The following is a 16,147-nucleotide window of genomic DNA, read 5'->3' on the forward strand; positions in this document are numbered from 1 at the left end:
TAAATGGATATACAAGTAGTTCAAGTACAAATCTTTAGTCAGCATATGCAATCTACTGTATTAACTGAGTTAAAAAAGACACAAACATTAATAGATTTGGACTGAAGATATGGCTAAATGGTTAAAAGTCCTGGCTGCTTTCCCAGAGGACCCAGGTTCAATTCCCAGAACCACACCTGATGTCTCAAAACCATTTGTAAATCTAGTCTTAGGAGATCTAATACCCTGTTTGCCCTCCAAAGGAACCATGCATGCACATGGTGCATAGACAACATGCAAGAAAAGCACCCATGCATATAAAATAAATAAATTAAAATATGCACCTGCAGAAAAAGAGGGATCTCTGGAGAGTAATGGGGCAGATTAAAAGCCATCAAATAAAAAAATAAAATATAACTACATACAAAAAATTCATCAGATAAAGTTTCTAGAAATGATAAAATTATTATTCATATATAAGCTTTGTGGATGTTCAACTGTTTGGACAAAACTGAAAAAAGAATTGGTGAACTGAACGTCCCATTAAAATGGATAAATTATAGACTATTTGAGTGCCCTTTTGCTTCACTATAACAATATATCTGTGGGTGGATAACTTAATAAACAATAGAAATTTATTCAGGTAGAACAAGGTTAGCAGCCTGTATCTTATGATGGCCTGGCAGCCCTGAGATGGCACAGGTATCACAAGGCAAGAGGCGTCATGCAGCAGGCTCTCTTTTTATGAAGCCACTAGCCTGCAAACATGGAAGCTCACTGAGATGATGTCATCATACACAAAGAACCCCCCTCCTCTGAGCCCCATAGGCATAGTTTCCACTGTCTTGCTACCATATGATAACAATTTTACTTCAACATATGAGCAAAAACTGTACCCAAAGCACTGCAAATGAACAAAAACAAAATAATCATAATGTGAAGCAGAAACATCCAAGAGAGGTTATGAGACAAGGAGGTCAAGAGAAACATTGAGATTCGAGATGGAAATGAGACAGATTACAGAGTTGATGAAGCAGCAATCCCCTCTACCCTGGAGTACTGCAAGCTTGCAAACATTTTCACTAATTATCCTAATGTGAACGATAATCAATACTTCAAGTGTGCCAAAAGAGAAAAAATACTTGACAGCAGTGTTTTAGGTAGGGGTGGACAGTTTGTTTAACATATATAACTACATACTTTAGTACTCATGGGCACTGTGGCTTCTGCTCTGACTTGGCTCTATGGCTGTGTTTAGCACAACAACCTCAAATAACATGGCGGCATGGCCAGCCTCACAAAACTTCATTCACAAAAGCACAAAGAGAACGGAGTCATGCCACAAGCTGGATTTTCCTCACCTGTGTGGTAGATGGTCAAAGCAAGGGAAAAAACCACGCCAGTGTTTCACTCCTCTTAGGATGAGATGAAAGAACTATGCTAATGACCACAATGGGCTGTTATTATTACAGGCACTTTATAACCTTTGGCAGCTGAAAAGGTTTCATTTATGTACTAACAAATTTAAGAAAACTTCTTCAGGGCGTTAGATACTTAAGGGTTAATAATATAGAACTCTATGTTTCAATGTAAAACTCTTTTTTTTTTTTTAACATTTTAAGGATCAAAAGAAAAAGTTGCCCAAAGAAAGCTGAACCAAGGTCATTTTGAATCATGAAACATGTAGTTATGATTCCTCATCAGAAAAGAATGCATAGTAAGATTAAAAAACAAAAGTAATGACTTTTTGTTAAGCTTATTTTATTTGGTTTTCTTCCAAAGGAGCTTCAATCTTATAATTTTGAAAAGAAATTAATATTTTGTATTGCCATAGAGATGGGAGGAATCTTTAACTAGAGAGTATGCCTAGGATGTAGGAGAGCCCTCATCTTTACACAAACCTAAAAAGCCAGTATTTGTTGGATATATAATGCCACAAGCATGTCCAGCAGGAATTGAAACTATAATACTTAGGAAATAAAAAGCTTCTTTCTTAGAGTGCTAGAGAAAGACAAAAACCCCAGATAGTTAGCTAACTATGAAAGTAGGAAAAATGGCATGACTGCCAGAAGACCAGGTAGGCTGACCTCCGACCTTCCTCACTCTCTTTATTATCCTAGACCCAACTCTCAAGGTCACCCATAGCACAACAGAATACCAGGGACAGCTTCCCCTCCTCCCTTTCAGTGAATCCTGTGGATCCCTCAGACTGTGTCTCCCTCTGGCTTCCATTATTATTATTATTATTATTATTATTATTATTATTATTATTATTATTATTATTTAACCACCAACAAGCATTCCCCCATGAACACATCAGGCTAGTAGGTTAGTAAAATAGGCAACACTCAGCCAACACACTCTCTGAAAATCCATAGAGGAAACAGATATACCAAAGAAAAAAGTTCTTGCCCAAGCAAGAAAAACCAAGAAGTAAGCACCCAAATCCAGATGCCTAGAGGCCAACATAAGAAGACAAGCAATAATATCAAGGACAATATTTCTTCACAAGAGTCCAGCTATCCTACCACCCCAGGTCCTGAAAGTCCCAACATAGTTGAAGCACAAGAAAAGGACCTTAAACCCAACTATATGAAGATGATAAAATTCCTTAAAGGAAAAATGAACAAATCCCTCAAAGAAAGCCAGGAAAACACAAACAAACAATTGGAGGAAATTAATAAATCCCTCAGAGAAAGAAAAAAAAAGTTAAAAGAAACAAATAAAACAGTTGAATACATAAAAATAAAAATTGAAGCTATAAAGAAAGGACAAACTGAGTGAATCCTGGAGATGAAAAATTTAGGAACGTAAACAGGAGATACAGAAGCAGCTTCACCAACAAAATGCAATAGATGGAAGATAGACTCTCAGGCATTGAAGGTACAATAAAAGAAATGGATATATCAATAAAATAACATGTGAAATCTAAAAAACTCCTGACACATAGCATCTATGATGAAATCTGGAACACTATGAAAAGACCAAACCTAAGAATAATTGGAATAGAGGAAGGAGAAAAATACCAACTCAAAGTCCCAGATAATAATTTCAATGAAGAAGATGCTTATGAAGGTACAAGAACCTTACAGTACACCAACTAGAAGGATACATAAAAGAAAGTCCCCTTACCACATAATAATAAAAACATGAAACATATAAAGCAAAGAAAGAATATTAAAAGCCTCAAAGGAAAAAGACCAAACAACATATAAAGGGAGACCTATTAGAAATACATTTGCCTTCTCATTGGAGACTTTAAAAATTAGAACGGCTTAGACAGATGTACTGCAGACTCTAAGAGACCACAGATACCATCCTAGCTTATTATATCCAGCAAAGCTTTTAATCCTCAGAAACTGAGAAAATAGAATATTCCATGATAAAGTCAAATTTAAACAATATCTATCTACAAATCCAGGCCTACAGAGGTGCTATAAAAAAAAAATCCAAACCAAGGAGGTTAACTATACACACAAAAACATAGGAAATAAATAATCTCACATCAGCAAAGCCAAAAGAAGGGAAACACACACACACACACACACACACACACACACACACACACACACACACACTCGCAGACACTACCTCCATCACTAACAAGATAGCAGGAATGAACAATCATTGTTCATAGATATATTTCTATGTGAATAGCCTCAATTTGCCAATAAAAAGACATACAATAACAGGATGGATAAATAACAGGACCCAACCTGCTACATACAAGAAAAACATGTCAATATATAGGATAGATTTACCTCAGGGTAAAGACTTATACCAAACAAAGTAGACCAAGTAACCCTAATTCTAACCCTAACCCTAACAAGAAGCAAGTTGTTGTAGCTATGTCACTATTTAGCAAAATAGACTTCAAATAAATATTAACCAAAACAGATAGGAAAGACACCACATACTCATGAAAAGAAATAACCAAGAAGATGGAGTTTTTACTCTTAACTCCTACATCCCAAACATAAGAGCACCCAACTTTAAAAAAAAACACTACTAAAGCTTAAATCAGATACTGACCCTCATATACCAATAATGCAAGTCTTTAATAGCATATGCTCACAGATAGACAGATCATGCAGACAACAGCTAAACAGAAATTGTGGAGCTAACTTTTGTTATAAACCAAATGAACCTAAGAGATATTTACAGAACACTTCCCACAAAAGAGTATATCTTCAAAATTTACCACATACTCAACCACAAAGCAAATCTCAACAGATATAAGAAAATTGAGGTAACCCCTGTGCCCTATCAGACCACCATGAATTAAACCTGGATACCCACAAAAATAGAAACAATAGAAAGCTTATAAACTCATGGAAACATAACAACTCTACAGAATGAAAAATGGACCAAGACAGAAATAAATTGACAAAATGCTTTCTAGAATTCAATGAAAATGAATATACAACATATCCAAACGTATGGGACATGATGAAAGCAGAGTGAAGATGAAAGTCACAATGCTAAATGACCACATTAAAAAAAAATGGAGAGATCTGATACCAGCCACTGGAGGGATCATCATTCCTGATTTCAAGTTGTAATACAGAGCTAAAGTAATAAAAACAAATGTGATGGTTAATGGAATCAAATTGAAGAGGCAAACATGAATTCATACTTATGTACACCTGATTTCTGCTAAACAAACAAACAAACAAACAAAACAAAACCCAAACAAACATAAATACACACAGGGGAGAAAGGCATCTTCAACAAATGGTCCTGATCAAACTAGATGGTGAATGCAGAATAGTGTAAATATAGCCATAAGCATCACTCTGCACAAAACTCAAGTCTAACTGAATCAGAGACATCTACATAAAACCAGAGACACAGCCTGATAGTGGAGAAATTGAGGAACAGCCTCTAATGACTTGGCGCAGGAAACACTTTCTGAACAGAACACCAACAGGTCAGGTACTAAGATCAACAATTAATAAATGAGATCTCATGAAACTGAACAGCTTCTGTAAGGCAAAGGACACTGTCAACTGGACAAAGAGGCAGTCTATGGAACGGGAAAAGAGTTTTACCAGCTACACATGTGATAGGTGTCTAATATCTAAAACACATAAAGAACTCCAAACTAGATATTAAAAAGCCAAATAATACAATTAAAAATGGGGCACAAATCTAAACAGAGGACTCTTAATAGAGGAATCTCAAATAGCTGAGAAATACCTAAAGAAATGTTCAACACCCTTAATCCTCAGGAAAACGCAAATCTAAATGATTTTGAGATTCCATCAGAATGGCTAAGATCTCTAACACAAGTGACAGCTCTTGCTGGCAATGATGTGGCGAAAGGGGAACACTCCTCCATTGCTGTTAGGTAAATGTTAATCGCGCTACAATCCACAGACCCATAAAGGTTGGGTAAGAGGGAGGGGTACTACAGGGCAGAAGTGTGGATTGCCCTGAGAAAGGGAAATAAGATAGGTTTTGAGTGTGGACTGTGAGCCAGCAGGATTGAGAGTGGGAGGGATCAGGTTGTGTGGAGGGGGTGGGGAGGGGGGCTGGAGGAAAGAGAGTACAGAAAGACAGCTGGAATTGGGGAGAACTTACCAGGTGGTATAGAAACCCAGTGCAGTGAAACTTCCTGAAATCTATGAAGGTGACCTTTTAAGACTCTTCATGGAGAATATGGAGTCTGAACTGGCTATTTGTAGCCTGGCAAGGCTTCCAGTGTTGGGACCTGATTCAGTTATTGGCCGAGAAGGTCCCATTGAGGCCCTAAACAACCCAGGATGATGCTAGGACATAAGGTCATTCTCTTAAAACTATCAGTGGAGCCCCATTGCCAAGGACAATTTCCACAAAACTCATTGCATTTAGAGAAGTTCAGCTGATGCAGGCTTGGTGCCTTCACCCCTAAGTCCTAGTTTCATTGGTACCTAAGAGAAGGAACTCCACAGGCTACAGAATGAGAAACCTGGACACCAAACCATCCATAGAACCCTCCACCTAAAATCTGTCTGACCTGCGGGATGTGGAGGGGTGGGAGAGATGGAGGCACAGAACTTGTGAGTAACCAACCAATATTTGGTTTAATTTGAGGTCCATGACATGAATCCACGTCCTACACTGCCTGGATGGCCAAAAACTGAAGATGAGATAGCTCAGAGAATAAGGTAGACCCAAACAACAAGCCTGGGAGTAAAAATCAATGAAATGATTCTGAATGATATTCTGCTATATTCATAGGTTGGTGACATATCTAGCTGTCATCAGTGAGGCTTCCTCTAGCAGCAGATGGGAGTGGGTGCAGAGACCCACAGCCAGACATTATGTAGAAAGACAGAGAAAAAGAAAGTCTAAAGTGGAAGTCTTCACTGGGTTCCTCCCATGGAAGAGGAAAGGAAAGACTGTAAGAGTCACAGGAGGTAGAAGACACCAGGAGAAATGAATCAACTAAGCAGAGCCCACATGGGCTCACAGAGATGGAAAAGGCAAGCACACAGCCTGCACAGGTCTGTACCAGATCTCCAGTACAAATGTCATGCTCTTAGCTATGTGTTTTTGTGGTATTCCTAACAGGGGGAAGTATTTCTCTGACTCTTTTGCCTTCCTATTGGATTGCCACGCCCAGCCTTGAGATGAGGGCTTGTGCCTTGTCTCCTATCTTGTTTTGTCCTGCTTTGCTGTTCTCTTTTGAAGGCCTGCTCTTTTCTTATTGAAAATGAATGGTGAGTGGATCTGGGGGAGAGGGGAGGGAGTGGAGAGCTACAAGGAGTGGGAATTGTGTTTGGTATGTATTATATGAGAGAAGAATCTATTTTCAATTAGAAAGAAAAGAAGCAGAATAGCCAAGAAGAATGTAAAATAGAGTGATATGAATAGAACAAGAGACACGGAACAAGTGGTCAGAGACATCCAAAGGAGGAAGTACAAGGAAGAATGTAGAAGCATAGTTTACAGGTAAACAACAACAACACCCAAAACAAACAGAAAATCAACAACCAAAACAACAAGAGCAAAGTACCCCACTTTACTAGTTCTCAATACATTCATTCTGTGGTACTGTGACTTAATTTTCTACTACTGAGCTTCACATCCAAACTTTGTCTTACCTTCTATTATGAGACAGAGTCTTACTATATTATTGCCCATGCTGGTCTTCAAAACTCTGAAGCCCAGACATCTTAAACTTGTAATTCTTTTGCCTAAGATTCCTAAAATAGATGAGGTGACAGTCCTGCATCCATAGCAATGAGGAACAGGGCCCAATATAGAGAATATTATTTAAATTAGGAGATGTCTATACTATGTAGCCAGTAAGAAGGATTCAGTGAAATAGTAAAATAGAAACACTTCCAAGACAGTTTTATTTAAAATTAAAGCTTTCAATTATTACACACACTGTAACACTTCTATAAAACAAGCGTTGATATCTATGACTGTATATTCATGCATGTATATAAATGCACTACAGGAGTGATCTTGGTGATGAGTAAATATAGTGATTAAAAGTGAGATCAATGGGACTTTATACCTTAGCAACATGCTTTAAAGTTGTGCAAGTATACAATTATGCATTGGTTTCGCTTACAATTTTAAAAGGTGGAGATTTGAAAAGCCAAAATAAAAACACATCTTATAATCTCAACTTCATGAATAGAATCTTAAAATTATTACTTAATTCTGGGTATGGTGCATCAATTCCTGCATTTGGAGGAGGAGTTTGAGAAAAGCCTGGTCTACACAACTAGTCCCAGAATATCCAGGTCTATATACTGAGATCCAGTCTCAAACACATTCATACGAACATGCACATGCACATACACATACACACACAAACAAATGTGTCATTTATGACATTCCTTTCCCATATAGGAAGAAATATAATTTTCTATCCACTATCAACTTTCCTTAGAAAATTTACTTTCAAATTTAATAATTTCATCGCTAAAATTATTGTACATCTTAAATTGAAATACAATTAAATTGAAGAGAAAAAAAAGCTATAGAGTTACCTTGACCTTCACTGTTTATAACTTAATAAATGTGAAAATTAAAAAATATTTTAGCAAAAATAAACACTGAGAAAAAAATGTGACGAGATAAATTCTGTCACTTTGGAAAACTTTTTTGATTCTTTAACAGATTTATCGAGGAAGTAAGTAAGAAAAATACTGATCTCCTAGGATGATCTGTTTTGTGATGCAAGGAAGTGTACGTCCCCTTAACAGTTTCCTCAAGGCCCATGGGCAAGCCTGATTTGGTCAAGTTACAAATTCTGCCATGTCAGAAATCCTGTGCTTAGGCTGCATGCTGTGACCTTCGAGTTGCTGACCTTTACCTCACCACGAGGTCTTGTGTTCTAGGCTATCCCTGGACTATTTACCTTTGAAAGAAGTAGAGAAGTCTCAACTTGGACCCACCCAGAGGATCAAGGAAGTTATTACAGGGAACTACTCAGAGAACTAGGAAGTTCTACAGGGAGCGATTTGGGCTATTGCATTCTTGCCCGGGGGCTAGGGTGAGTGAGATAAGAATAGATCCTATTGACCTTGCTCTATATATATTCTTACTAGTAGGACATTAAAGTGAATCTTGATCAGAAATGTCCTGACTTGATTCGTTATTTCTCGTGTCTTTGTATCCTACTTTCAATCCCCACTCCCTCTTTCAGGTGAACCCTGATTCGATTTTTTCCCCCGCGGGCTGGGACCCGACAGTTACTGGTGTTTTTTGAGATGGATAAGAGTTAATTCACAAGAAGACGCTTAGAAAATGGAATGTGATTGACTTCTTAGGTTTACCAAGACCTCAGACAACAACAGCTTTATAAATTGAAACTAACACCTGCTTTCTGAAATGAAACTCTAAGAAGATAGCAAGCCAGGGACGCTTCCTGTCATGTTGAGCGTCCCATTAGTAGTCCTAATGAGGTTTGTTGTTATTTCATTTTTAATTAACAGCTTTTTGGCATCAATACAGAAGTATATTCTACTCAGTAAACAAAAGTTTAAAAAAAATCAAAGTTGCTTATTACTCATAGACATACACAAATAGTTTCAGTAAAGAATATAAAAGAGCATGCATTTTTTTTTCTTTAGCAGAAAACATGCGTTTAGATTTTTACCAACTTTTATCTTTCCTCTGGACACAAAACATACCAAGTAGTTTCTTGGAATACACAACCAATGTTTTTCTCTAGCATTTGTTTGAGACAGCAAAGTTTTGGAAAATCTTACTATGATAAATTTCTCAGCAAGTTTAAAAAACAAAAGCACCAATGCTATGTATCAGAGTAGTCTGCCCATGCTATCACCAGAGCGAGCAAGCTTGGTTTCTTCTTATGGCCCTAGGGCTCCAAGGAGACAACAGCTAAAATATCAGCAATTATGACCAAAATAATTTAAATGCTGACTTTGTCCTCATTTGAAAAACATTTAAAAAGTTTCACCAAGTACTCTAGTGCTGAGCATAATTATAATTACTTGAATTCTAAGAACATTACACTTCAGACTCTCTAAGGAGAGATTGTAACATCATAAATATCTTAGAGATAGATCATATTTAGAATTAATGACACTGAGAAAATGAACCAAGAACACACATCTGGCAATATTATCTGTGGGATTCATTTGACATTTATTGGGCATTCATTTAACAAATCAAAACAAAAAAGAAAAAAAAAGTCTGGAATACACCTGAGTCTAAAAATTAACCATGCATTTTTTGCCACCCCACACCAAATCCTCAGAGTTATCACTGAACTGATGATGAGCTTAATCAGACACTACAATAAATTTTAAGAGTAACAATAAAAAACATGGAAGAATCTCTAATGTGTACTTAGTGTGATTACTTTTGTTTGTCTTCATGAAATCATAAAACATGTGAATATTAAAACTCATCAAATTTAATAACAGCACACTTTGGAATTTCCATATATATATTTTAGTACTCTGATAACATACCCGATTCATGCATGATTTTGTTAAATGACCAGAGATTGCTGTTTTCTGATATGATGCTAACCTGAATTACTAAGGCAAAATATAAAAACAACATTTGAGATTATATAACCCTGAAATATCAGAGCTTAAGAAAAGCCCCATGGAAGTTGCATCCCAATATGCCTTATACATTATATATTCCTGTCTAGAGAAGTAACTGCTGGTATCGTCATACAAACACATTGAACACGCTGTCCCACAGGCTGAGGAGGAGAATGTCTTCAGAGTAAACCTCACATCCCACTCAATTATAGTCCAGTTGACCAGCAGATAGCTAAAATAGTTTAATTCACTTTGAATATTTATCACAATATAATATTACAAAACATTTGCCACTTACGATTTTGAGTCATCCCATAACACACAATAGGGATTCAAAGTGCCCTAAAAATAAACAGAGAATAAAATATGCCATGAGTACACTTATAAAAATTGACAAATGATGTGAAATACAAAAGTAAAGATGGTTTTATAACTATCATACAGTAGTAAAAGACATGTTGAAGAGACACCGCGAAGGTTGGTTTTTTTTTTTTTCTGTAAGAAATTTACATTTTCTTTCCCATAGATTTGGTGACAAATTTTGTGAAATTTTAGCAAAGCAGTATCTTTACTCCAACTCTAAGTGGTATTTAGATTGTTGAAAAGGAAAACCAAATGCCTCGTGCTGTGGTGACTTCTATGTCACATGTATTTCTCTGATTATAATTGCTCAGTTACATTCTTTATGAAGACCAAAATATTTATGGCGTTTATACCAGAGCGACATGCCCTGCTCTGCACTTGCGAACACTCAACCATGTCATCTTCTAGTAGACTTTTCCTAGAAAACAGTGGATTGTGCTAGCTATCCATTTTCAGCGTCCAGTAACAAACAGAACTTTAATCAACAGGTCATATTTTAGTGAGGTTACATGTAATGAAACTCTAAGAAAAGGAGTTGCTAGATTTTATGCATTTGATATACTAAGCACCCGCCATGACCATTAGGTTTGAAGCTGGGTTTTCTACACTGAGTCTATCCAAGTAATTTGTTTTGAAGAGTTCTGATGTTGGAAAATGCTTTCTTTCTTCTTGTTTTATTTGTTCATATTGGACTTTTTTTTTTTTACCTCAAAACTAACTCAATTTTTTCTTTAAAATATTTACATAATTCTAAACATTCTGTGATGCTCTCAAAGAATAACTTATCTATTAAACACATCCTGTGGTTTCATGTTCTCTGATTCTTCATGACACACACTTCCTGAAACACATTTTAAAAGTCCATTTATGGAAAGCATCCACGTGAGTCCAATTGTGCAGAGCAAAGTGGCATTATTTTCTTTCCAAACATGTATAACAGAAATCATTTGTAATAATGCAAACTAAAGATTATATCGACGAGCTGGTAATCTCTTCCTGAACTGGAGTGGTATTACTCGTATTAATTCTTACACCGAGAAGCCTACTGGGATCATATACATTTTGATTTTGGCATCCCACACATTCATGGTTGTTTCTAAGCTCTATATCATGGCAGGAATAATTTACAATCGGCGAGCTGGTAATCTCTTCCTGAACTGGAGTGGTATTACTCATATTAATTCTTACACCGAGAAGCCTACTGGGATCATATACATTTTGATTTTGGCATCCCACACATTCATGGTTGTTTCTAAGCTCTATATCATGGTAGGAATAATTTACAATTAAGTCATTGGTAAGAAGAGTGAACAGGCCAACACAGTTTAAAAAGTACAGTGCTGGGCTAAAGAGATGGTTCAGTGGTTAAGAGCACTGTCTGCTCTTCCACAGTTCATGAGCTCAATTCCTAGTAACCACATGGTGGCTCACAACCATCTGTGATGGGATCTGATGTCCTCTTCTGGCATGCAGGTGTGCATACACTTATATACACTAAGTAAATAAATCTTTTTAGAAAAGTACAATGCTGATACGGGCTACTGGGATCCTTTTTCAAGTAATTTGTTCCTTAAGAAGCAAGCAAGGATAATCCAATCTTTAGGTCTTGAAGTTTACAATTACAGAGATGAGAGAATGTTAGGAAAGAGGCACTGTGGGATGAGTGATAATTGTTAGATCAACTTTATAATTTTATTAAAAAATAAAAATCGGTCTCACTAAATGTTATGAAATCCATTTAACCTCATTTATATATTTTCTATTTTAATAGCTATCTTTTTTTAAATTTTTTTTAAATTAATGTATTCATATTACATCTCAATTGTTAGCCCTTCCCCTGTTTTCTCCCATTCTTCCCTCCTTCCCACTTCCCCCCTTCTCCCCTCCCCTATGTCTGTGATTAAGGGAGACCTCCTCCCCCTATATATGCTCTTAGAATATCGAGTCTCTTCTTAGTAACTTGCTATCCTTCCTCTGAGTGCCGCCAGGCCTCCCCATCCAGGGGATGTGATCTTTGATTAACTCCAATATTTACAACATCACAATTTTATTCAAAAAATCACATATTCAATAGATCTTGCTCCCCATCAAACTATCAAACCTAGACACAATGCTCTGAGGCTCCACCTCATGCATCATAAATAAACTTCCTTTGCTGAAAAATTGGCCACAGTCCTATAGAAGGTACATAAGAAACATGCCTATGAAAACTTCTGTAACAAGTGGAGAGATGCATATGTCATCACAGGTCAGATATTGCTGATGATGAACCACATAGTCTGTGCTAACCAAAGCAGGCTTTATGGAAGGCAAAGATCCTCCTTACATTTTAAGGAAGGGGCACAACTGCATATTCATGAAAGGGTGTTGAAATGGCTTACCACATCGATCTTTTCCTCTCTTGTCAAATCTTCTCTGGTTGCTCTTAGACTCATAAATCTATTGTTTTCTGATAAAATCTAAGTTGTTAAAATGATATGTCATATAGTTATATTGTACTTGTCTAATATTTTGCTCAAAGGCGCTCATCATTGTTGGCTTACCACAACAGTGTTATAGGAACTGAGAAGAGTACATTTCATGACTGCTAGATTATTTTAAAATTTTATGTCTATGAACGGTTTGTCTGAATGTATGTTTGTGCACCACATGTGTGTCTGGGAGCCAGAGCCAGGCTTTGGATCCCCTGGAAGTGGACTTACCAACAGTTGAGAGCCATCATTTGGGCTGTGAGATTAGAACCTGAGGCCTTTGGGAAAGCAACCAACGTTTGTCATTGCTAACCCATCTCTCCAGCCTTGATATTTTCCAATTATTTAAAATTGTTGCAGGTCAAAGCGAGAGAAAATAATACTAGGAAAAAATGCAATCTAATCTTAAAGCAAGCTTTAGATAAAATTGTAAACATGAGATTGCGTCTGGTAGTCGTCCTCCACATCCTTGTCTATACTCGGTTACATCCTCTATCTTTTCCACCCTTTTACCTCTTAGATTCTATTTCATGTTCCTTCACTTTCTGTCCTTATCAAAAATTTAATACCACCCAATGAGAATTAGTCTTGCTCTGAAATGTGCCATGCTACCAGGCATGCACCGAGTATGCAGAAGCCTCTCTGGGTGGGTCACATAGTCTAGTTGCAACTGTGCAGACTTATAGGGCTTGTGAAAATTATTTAATCAGTTGAAGTTATCCTAATAATCAGGTAGATCCAGTGAGATAAGAAACAAGAAGGACAGTAAGAAGCAAGAGCAACAGTGAAAGAACTCTGGAAAACCACAAAGCAGCCATGAAAACTGGATGACTGGTTCTGCCCAGAACATACATCTGATTGATTTGTTATAATTTTTAGATACTCCTGTCCAAGGGACACTGCTACAAGATCTGTTCTGAGGTACTTGCGGAAATCAATAATGGAATGGTGAGATGTACAGAAAGCAGCAAGGCAATGCACTGACAGAAACAAGCAGATGTATGCAAGCTGGGAAGGAACCTACACAAGCTGGCTTCAAATTCATTAAGAAAGTTGTCAGGGACATGGGACAGACGGGCTAGAGACTAATTTACCAAACTGTCTATAAAATTGGCACTTGAGTGCACTGAAACTGCATACATCTGAAAAAGTTTAGAAAATAAATACTGTTATTGTCAAGCTTTCTTTTTATCAAAACAAATAAATAAAAATGGTACAATTCAAATAATTTTAAAAACTCTTAACTACACACTTTTAAACGGTTTTTTAAAAAATCACGTGGGTCAATTTTCCTAATTACAAGACAAAATGGAAAAATAGGGGAAATTATAGTTCTGCTGGGAATGGAAATTAGTTTCTCACTTTGGAGTCTGATTCAAGCCTCTGGGCCCCTGAGAGTCAAAAACTCCAGTACAATTAACATTTGCTTGCGGCCTTTCTCTTTTTCCCAGCCATAAAAATGGGATGTACTAGAAATCTCACCAGAAAGTCCTAAACCCCTTCAGCAACCCCAGTGACTTCTGCTGTAGGAATGAAATGACTTGTAGAAGCCCATTACACCACAAAATCCAACAGTTTTCCAAAATTATAAGTTCATCACTAGTACATTTGAATTGTTTTTCTCCCCCGAGAATCTAGTACTCACACATGGATCTTATTCCTTATCTGAGTGTCTTTCCCCTAACATCTTTGCCTAAATATACATCAAAAATGAGTTTGGCAGCCTGCATGGAAGGTTCAGCTGATAGAGAAATTACTGCTTTTGTAGGTCAGGAGTTTGGCTCCCGGAACCCACATCAGGCAGCTCAAAACTACCTTAATTACAGAGTACTGAAATTTCCCTTCCAGCCACTCTAGGCACTTGTACAAATTCAGTACACACACACACACAGAGAGAGAGAGAGAGAGAGAGAGAGAGAGAGAGAGAGAGAGAGAGAGAGAGAGAGAGAGAGAGAGAAAGAGAGGGGGGGAGAGAGAGACAGACAGAGAGAGAGAGAGAGAGAGAGAGAGAGAGAGGGAGAGAGAGAGGGAGAGAGAGAGAGACAGTAAGTTTTTGAAATGTCTTTTAATAAACTGAGACTCTTCTTTGAGAAGCACACACACATGTGTGCTTCATCTTTTCTACATCACTTTCTTCCTATTTAAATAAACCTCAGCTGTCTCTTACACCGGCCAAAAACATCTTCTCTGAAACCATGACACTGATCCTATTACACCAGTATGAAGGTCTGAAAAGACTAAGGGTATACTTCAGACGGAGGTGATGGGGTGGAGCGATGATGTCCTCATGCCGCTCTGAAAACTACTACATATATTCTACACTCTCCCTAAAGTGCCTTCATCAGTTTTGTTTAGAAGAATTCCTCTCTATCAACACGAACCAACATGTGTATTTATCTAACCATGGAGCATATGGCCAACATGGTCAATGTGTTTCATTTGAGTTATTCTCTCTTTTCTTTACGGTGTAGAGAGGATGTGATATCCTCTTGTACTGCTAGTTGCTTCTACAATGGTATTAATAATTAGAATCTTTGCCTCAATGTAATATCTTAAACACATCTGACTATTAAGGATAGAGATGAGGTCAGAAATGCAATACAGCAACACATACAAAATTAGGTTGTGAGGAAAGAAATCTGTTAGCAAAAAGAATAGGTGGAACCTAATTTACTCCCCTCCGGGCCAGCACCGAGGATGGCTGGTACCAGTTGGAGCCACTGGCTCAGATGCAGAGGCATACTGGTGTGTCTAAAACTTAATATGACTCATTGTATTGCTAAAAGTTAACATGGGGGGGCAGGGCGTAGTGTTTATGTACCCTATAAGTCATGTGATCATGAAGTTGTATGTAGAACTTCATGTGAAATATCTGAAAAAAATCACACTGTGCAACTGGCATGAAAAACATGTACCGTGTGACATAAAATGCTCATGCTGCTTATAGCCGTTATTCAAGAATACAAGTAAAGATAGAAAGAGTTGTTTGCAAAATTTGTTTTCTGATCTCCCTACATGTGCATGCCCCTCTACATAATAACATATTGTTAAATATTTTTAAAAGAAATAAAATGATGAAGGTTCACATTTGCGATCTATTTGTCCAGCAATTTGGAGATGTGCAATTTATTATTATTTACTATAATCACAATTATGTGCAACAGATTACTGAAATTCATTTTTTTCTGTCTAAATGAAACTTTGGGGGGTTATAGATGTGTTAATTAGCATGATTTAATCATTTTAGTAGTACACATGCATCATACATAACTTTGCAGTCCATAAATATACATCATTATTACTTGTCAA

At 37.1% G+C, this 16,147-nt stretch overlaps 1 protein-coding gene across 2 annotated transcripts in view; it reads right to left on the bottom strand.

The window, feature by feature from the left end:
- ADGRB3 (adhesion G protein-coupled receptor B3) overlaps positions 1 to 16,147 on the bottom strand; it is a 708,182-nt gene that overhangs the window by 311,028 nt on the left and 381,007 nt on the right. For both annotated transcript variants that reach the window (XM_084755178.1, XM_084755177.1), the window contains exon 16: positions 10,303 to 10,346. In XM_084755178.1, the coding sequence (XP_084611304.1) occupies positions 10,303 to 10,346 (44 nt within the window). The remainder of the gene's footprint in view (positions 1 to 10,302; positions 10,347 to 16,147) is intronic.

This window comes from Acomys minous, assembly GCF_964271855.1.
Source record: "Acomys minous genome assembly, chromosome: 13".
NCBI lineage: Eukaryota > Metazoa > Chordata > Mammalia > Rodentia > Muridae > Acomys > Acomys minous.